This window comes from Montipora capricornis, chromosome 7, assembly GCF_036669925.1.
Source record: "Montipora capricornis isolate CH-2021 chromosome 7, ASM3666992v2, whole genome shotgun sequence".
NCBI lineage: Eukaryota > Metazoa > Cnidaria > Anthozoa > Scleractinia > Acroporidae > Montipora > Montipora capricornis.
Genome location: NC_090889.1, coordinates 34,706,078 through 34,713,971, shown reverse-complemented (window position 1 = coordinate 34,713,971; position 7,894 = coordinate 34,706,078). Strand labels below are relative to the sequence as shown.

At 38.8% G+C, this 7,894-nt stretch overlaps 1 protein-coding gene across 1 annotated transcript in view; it reads left to right on the top strand.

Annotated features, from left to right (window-relative positions):
• Window positions 1–673: 673 nt before the first annotated feature.
• Window positions 674–7,894, top strand: part of LOC138057034 (TNF receptor-associated factor 6-like) — a 20,333-nt gene continuing 13,112 nt past the window's right edge. Inside the window, exon 1 of the mRNA XM_068903041.1 lies at window positions 674–814. Within this exon, the coding sequence (XP_068759142.1) occupies window positions 798–814 (17 nt within the window). The 5' untranslated portion in view covers window positions 674–797. The remainder of the gene's footprint in view (window positions 815–7,894) is intronic.

Below are 7,894 nucleotides of genomic sequence, written 5' to 3'. Positions count from 1 at the left end.
ATCAAGCAGGGTTCTTCCATATTTGGCAAAACCCCAATTTCACCTCCGACGTTTGCCGTTTCGCGTAAGTGTCATGCTTAATAGAGACCTTTAGATGCACGTTTACGGCTAACCGCAAACTGAGGTTTGAGATTTGCGGTTTGACGTTAGAAGTTGTGATAGTTCGTGCATTTAGATTTAAGTAAACAAGTGCAAAGCTGCGGAGGCCGCCATATTGAATTTCCTCGATTCTCAGCGTTGATGTTTCAGTCAACGAAATAAGTAAAACCACGGCTCTTTTGATTGTTTAATTCACATGGAATGAAAGATAAAAAGTTGCTTTTTATATCTGCCCCGTTCATACGTGGGATAATGTAACTTCCATGCCATAAAGAGCTGAGGTAACTTACTTACGTGAAAACCTACCTTCCGCCGTTGAAAACGTCAAAACTTACCCTCGAACGTGACGGCAAGCGCTAGTCATGTGACTTCCAGCAGTTTGAGGTTAGCCGCAAACGTGGATCTAAAAGTCTCTAATCTCTCTATTGTCTTCATAGCTAAACCCCTAAATGCAAATGGCCAGTTAAATATGATAGCGTGACGAATAAAAACAATCAAAGAACATACTTCCGGAGCCAGAGTAGTATAAACAGCCTGCAACCATAGCTCATCAGCACTTGTGACAAAGGAGGGCGAAGTGCGCGCTAGTTGTGGAGGCTTTCAGAGCTGAAAATTGAAGCATCTAAAAACCAAACAATCGAGGGGTTCAACCGATTCGTAGAATTAACAGCATTCGAAGAATTATCCTTAAGGAGATAATGGCCAGATTTTACAGGTGAGAGTTATTTTTCTTGTAGTATTCATTTCAATAAATGAAGGCCTTCAGATTTTACAGATCTACTATCAGCTGTCGATATGACGTTAGGCTAAAAGATCTTACGGCGGTTCGCGTACTTGTTTCTGAAACTCGTGTTTTAGTTGTGGTGTTTGCACCACTTGTAGTGAATTTTCGATACTTATAATTATTTGCATATGGAATATTTGTTGACTCCGATAACGGATCATGTGACGTAATTTATCCGGCAAAAACGAGTGCGAGTGTTCCTTAGGGGTTCCAAATGAAATGCTTTTATTGTTTCAAGGAACCCCTGATGAAACACGAAGCACGAGTTTTTGAGATGACTTCTCAAACGAAACGATAAAAAAATATGCATTGATACATTTTTTCCAATATTTGTCCTCTCCATATGAAAGAGCAATAATTTATGCATTGATGCAAGTTTGCCATTTTCCGTAATATTACGTACGTTGATATGCATAATTAATTGCTTTGATGCAGTTGGTGTCTGACCATGAGTGAAGATGGAGAGGGCAGATTTAGGACGCCGAAAACGGTTTACGAAGAACGCGAGTTAGTCGAAAAAGCTATTCCCTCGTCAACCAAATATAACAACCAATGGACGGTAACAATTTTTGGCGAATGGTAAATTTCTCGTTCGGTTATAGCTCCCGTTTTAGATCAAGGAGGGCTCTTTAAAGATTATGATTTACACAAGGTCGCACAGCTTTTAGACTGCGAATGGTCTCTATTTTCGGCGATGGATTGTGGGGTTGGTGAATTACACACGCGCGCACGAAATTGCGAGGAGACGCTCCCCTCGCGACGCTTCTCCTCGCAATTTCGCGCGCAGGTGTGTATTTCGCCCGGCCCACAATCCGTCGCCGAAATTGGATACTACTCGCAGTCTACACAGCTTTCTACCAGCATTGAAGAAATGGATGCAGTAACTTTGAATTACTGGCTTAGCAAGCTTGATTGAGGTGGTCAAGAAGTCGACGAGATGTATCCACCAAAGACCGTTTATGGAGTAATTTGTGGTATCCGACGCTATCTAGAGGAAAAGAATTTTGCACACGCGTTAAATTCTCTTGATAATAGCGACCGAAGGTGAGGTGAATAGCTTTTATCTAACTGTTCTGTGAAAATCAACGTTAATTACATCAAATAATATTCAGGTCATTTCTGCAATTGTTCTTAACGATGAATTAATTATTGAAAATGCTCATTAAAATGCAAGAGTTTGATCTGAGATCAAAACCATGTTTAATCTCAGATCTGAGTGTTCATTGGGTATCAAGATTCCTGCATGTGACCCAAATATGTCTTATTTATTGGCTATTGCCCTCATCAATAATTAATGCATTTGAGAATTATTGATCATCTTGAGCGGCAGTCACTGACATCAGTGACTGTCATGCGGCATTTCGAAATTGTCCTTTCAAGTGTAACTGACAGCATCAATTCAATTTTTGCTGCAACGCTTCTATTCGCATATTGATTTCCGCTAATCTAGCCGGAGGAAACAAAAGATTCTGGTAAATTAGTATAGGTCATGTAATACTGAACTCAAAGAGGAAATAGAAGATTTCTTTATGCTTTAAGTGGTAAACTAGAGTAGGTCATGTGATCCTGAATTCGAAGGTGGTTTCATTACCAAACAGATCGAGGAAATGCATTAGCTAATTTTACCACAGTACAGAGATCCATAGGTTTGTGGTCACTTGTGCAGCTAAATATTTTCAGTCGATTTTCAGTCATTCCCTAGAAAATGAAGCTCGATTATACAAAGTCATTTTAGATCATCCGATGACTCTGGTTTGCACTTCCCCGTTTTCTTATTTTATCTTTCTCATAACAATGGCACGGGGAGTATTCTCTTTTCATGGGATCGAAAAAAGTACTTTACTTCAAAGAGTGACATGTTCTCTCCTTGTCTCTTTACACGCGCTGGGCCGCGAAATGATGATGCTACACAATATGCACACGCTAACTGAGTCAATTGCAAAGATCATTTAATTTGACGAGGATGGAAAAGTCAAAGCCTAACACTCAGTTTATAGCCTCCGTTTTGGGGACTGATTTTCCAACTTTCCTTTCTGAATTCACAGCCATGAAAAGTACACTGTATTTAGAAGTCTCTGGTTACATTTCTTTTAGCACCAGATTTTATGAAAAAACGATCAATTGAAGTGCACTTTGGAGGTAGCACAGCCAACCAAAAATGAAAAAGAGAGAGATAAACTCTACCGAACGATAGCGAATACGTATAAACGGGGTACAATTCAAATTTTAAAAATCGGAGTATCGGAACATGATTTATAATGTAATGATGTATGTTAATTAAAATCACAGAATCGGAGAATGATTTCTAGAGCATCTAAGGTAAAATCGTAGAATCGGAAGAATAGGAGAATCACAACATGATTTCAAAAACATCTAACGGAGACTTCAATCGTAAAATAGGTAAAAATCTTAGTGGTAAATCGGTCGGGAGAATAGCATCCCCGGCTAAATCGGTTTATACTATTTTACGATTTAGCCGCATAATCGCACTGCTCTTTACCACAGTGGAGAGATCTATAATTGTAGGTTTGCTACTTCTATTACAGTTCAGTCGATTTTCAGCCATCTACGACAAAAGGATAGATGAAAACGACCGTTTAGACGGACGGAACGACCAAACGATCGTTACTGAGTGTTCCTTTCACTTGATCCCACGAAGCGGCATCTAGTTTTCCTTTCTTGTTTCTTGTACTTCGCATCAGTGCACTGGCGATAAATTCAATATCAACACAGCGGCTTTTAACCAGGTTCTATCGCTAAAACGACTCTCCAAATCCCCGCTTTACACGTATTTCCATAGCTTTTAAGTCCGATCGGACGAATCATTGCTACAGTTGTATCCATCAAACATCCTTTCGTGAAGAGTAAACTAAATCTAATAAAATTTCGAGAATCAGACACAAAGTAAAATTGCAAAAGAGCGGCAAGAAAGGAAGAGTTACGCTGTAAAAACAACAGCTGAGAAACGATTAGAAAAAAACATAAGACTGCTGTGAATGAGATTGATCCAATAACGATAAACAATCCAAAAATGATCAACCAATCAAATAAGTTATTGGTGGTAAGGGGATTCCCCGGTTGACACCAGCGATCAGGCGCTCTGCTGTTACGGCCGTCGCGAGGAGAAAATCGCCATTGTTTTTTTAACTGTCAACTCCTTTTCACCCGATGAAAATTTTCGTAGGAAATTTCAGTTTTTCTCTTTTCTTCACCACTTGAGCAGTTTCCATTCGATGGCCACAAGTGTCTTTTCTTATTTACAGTTCCTCTGATTTAATTATTTATTTTGCTCATAGTAATGACTCGGGGCCCGAGTATTCTCTTGTGATGGAATTAAGAAAAATATTTTATATTGAAGTCTTAATTTACTTTTTAACGACGACCGGATTTCTTGGAAAACGTCGACTTTAGTACACTTTAAAGGTAGCACCGCCAATGAAAGATGTCGATTAAAAAGTAAAACTTTATCGAACGGTAGTGAAATACGTAGAAATGCGGTAAGATAAGTAATAACGATAAATCATTAATGATGGTCCACATGTGTTTCTTCCTTGTGCGTGCTCAGTGACAATTAAAGCCACAGTTAAGGTGACTGCAGAGACCTTTTAACGAGCTCTACAGTGAACGATTGCATTCCGGAACTGAAGCAATTTTACAATGAACATCAGCTGAAGACCGATAGTTTGTTTATATCGGCTTGAGTACATAAGCCGCCGGGCCAGCCCCGTCAGCCGAAAATAACTAGAATTTAAAGGTGTACATATCGGTGCGCCACGCATACCTTTGAGCACTCGAACAGAGCGAAGAGCACTGTAGTATTGTGCTGGTCGTTGAGGCCCTCAGAGCTAAAAAACTGTATGGCCACATTCGAGCTATCTTCAAACAAACAATCAAGGCGTTAATTCAACCGATTCGTAAAATTAAGAGAATTCGAAGAATTTTTCCTAGGAAGAATATGACCAGATTTTACAGGTAGGAGTTTTGATTGTTGTGGTACACATTTCTCAGTTGAATGCAGGCTTTTGGATTTTACAGATTGTCGGCTTTTCAACTTCTGTAGTCAATTTTTTAAAATATGCCCTCTGCCTAAAAATTTTCAGTCGGTCAGCGTACTTGTTTCTCGAGCTGTAGGTGTGTTGGAATTGGTGTCTGACAAGCACAGTCAGTGACGCGAAACAAAATGGTTGACGTAACGTCGCTTATTGTTCACAAGGCATTACAACATAACTTGGATAAAACGCGCGCAGGAGTCCAAATTTTCCAAGACATATTTTCCTCCTCTTAGAATAGGGGTGAACCTCTACAGAGCTCAAAATAGAAAGATATAGCCCTTAAGATTAATCAGCAGTGGAAAAGGAGGATTGAAGGTCTTAAAGCGACGAAAGAGCGTTTTGTGTTTGTTCCAAAACACAATCTAAACTCTGCTTAAATATTCAAGCCGAATCGTGGAATTGAAATGGATTTTATGAGACCAGGGAAGATGCTACAGGAAGGTAAATGGTGTTTTGGAATGCCGATTTTCTTTTTGAGATTTATTTCATCGGCCATTTGAGTTCAAGAAGCTAGAGTCGCACTCGGCTATCACCTCGTGCGACTCTTACGCTTCTTTCGTGCTTAGCAACCTCCCGCGTGCATTCATAACTCAATAGTACATGCTATGGCGTTTACCATTTAATTGATTGACATTTGAAGTATCAAACATTATTTCACGAAAGATTTTAATGGTTAAAACCCCGGCCGATTCGACACGCAAATGAACAGAAAGTCGAAAGTTAATGAATAATTTTTAACTAAAGGCAGTCATTGAAGTGTCAGCTATTGTTTCCAGTCAAAAATACAATTACGAATGCAATACTAGGATAGATTAAACAAGATTTCCCTTACCGATCTGCAATTGGAAACCCCACCAAAAAAAAAAAAAAAACCGCTAAAAAATCCAACTCGAAAATCCATCTCTAAATCCAACTCGGTAAATGGGCAACCTACCTTCCTTAATGGCCTTACTTTCTGTTGAATGAATGATATCAATAAAACTATTTAAAATAGCAGCAAAAGTTGGAAATCCGTCTATTTCTAGCCTCGCTACAGCCGTTCAAAGTCGGCCAAAATCCCATACATTTATTGTAAATTTATAGCCGTGTTTGCCCCCTAACCAAGATGGCGGTCAAATACCGTGGAAGGGTCTATAATAAGAAGCTTCAAAAAATACAGAAATAACAAGGGATATATAAATGTGTTCTTGACGTGAATGTCACGTGTACTCATTGCAACAAGTGCAGGTAATCTCTTAGTACTTGATCTGTTCGAAAACCAAAAGTTTAATTTTTTTTTGTCTGGAGGCAACGTGTATTTACAAGTAAAAAGTCTGGGAAAGTACATGTGCTTACATTACTGAGCCAGAAGTGAACAGTTCTTTCACTGTTATGTTATGTTATGTTAACTGTGCGTGCGTTAGTTGCCTTGAGAGATTGATAGCCAGAAGTCTTCTCGTTTAAAAAGTTACGCTTGAGGTCGGTTGACGTCACTTCCTGCAGGACTAAAATTGAAATTAATATTGAAGTGCGCTTTGGAGGTAGCACAGCCAACGAAAAACGAAAAAGAGAGAGTTAAACTCTACCGAACGATAGCGAATACGTATAAACGGGGTAAGATTTAAATTTAAAAATCGGAGTATCGGAACATGATTTATAATGTAATGATGTATTTTAATTAAAATCACAGAATCGGAGAATGATTTGTAGAGCATCTAGGTAACATCGTAGAATCGGAAGAATAGGAGAATCACAACATGATTTCAAAAACATCTAATGGAGACTTCAATCGTAAAATAGGTAAAAATCTTAGTGGTAAATCGGAGAATAGCATCCCCGGCTAAATCGGTTTATACTATTTTACGATTTAGCCGCATAATCGCACTGCTCTTTACCACATTGGAGAGATCTATAATTGTAGGTTTGCTACTTCTATTACAGTTCAGTCGATTTTCAGCCATCTACGACAAAAGGATAGGTGAAAACGACCGTTTAGACCGACGGAACGTCCAAACGATCGTTACTGAGTGTTCCTTTCACTTGATCCCACGAAGCGGCACCTAGTTTTCCTTTCTTGTTTCTTGTACTTCGCATCAGTGCACTGGCGATAAATTCAATATCAACACAGCGGCTTTTAACCAGGTTCTATCGCTAAAACGACTCTCCAAATCCCCGCTTTACATGTATTTCCATAGCTTTTAAGTCCGATCGGACGAATCATTGCTACGGTTATATCCATCAAACATCCTTTTGTGAAGAGTAAACAAATTCTAATAAAATTTCGAGAGCTCAGACACACAATAAAATTGCAAAAGAGCGGCAAGAAGGGAAGAGTTACGCTGGAAAAACATCAGCTGAGAAACGATTAGAAAAAACATAGGACTGGTGTGAATGAGATTGATCCAATCACGATAATTAAACAATCCAAAAATAATCAACCAATCAAATAAGTTATTGATGGTAAGGGGATTCCCCGGTTGACACCAGCGATCAGGCGTCTGCTGTTACGGCCGTCGTGTGGAGAAAATCGACATTGTTTTTTAACTGTCAACTCCTTTTCACCCGATGAAAATTTTCATAGGAAATTTCAGTTTTTCTCTTTTCTTCACCACTTGAGCAGTTTCCATTCGATGGCCACAAGTGTCATTTCTCATTTACAGTTCCTCTGATTTTATTTATTTTGCTCATAGTAATGGCACTGGGAGTATTCTCTTGTGATGGAATTAAGAAAAATATTTTATATTGAAGTCTTAATATACTTTTTAACGACGACCGGATTTCTTGAAAAACGTCGACTTTAGTTCACTTTAAAGGTAGCACCGCCAATGAAAGATGTCTGAAAAAAAGTAAAACTTTATCGAACGGTAGAGAAATACGTACAAACGCGGCAAGATAAGTAATAAGATAAATCATTAATGATAGTGCACATGTGTTTCTTTCTTGTGCGGTGACAATTAAAGTCATAGTTACGGTGAATGCA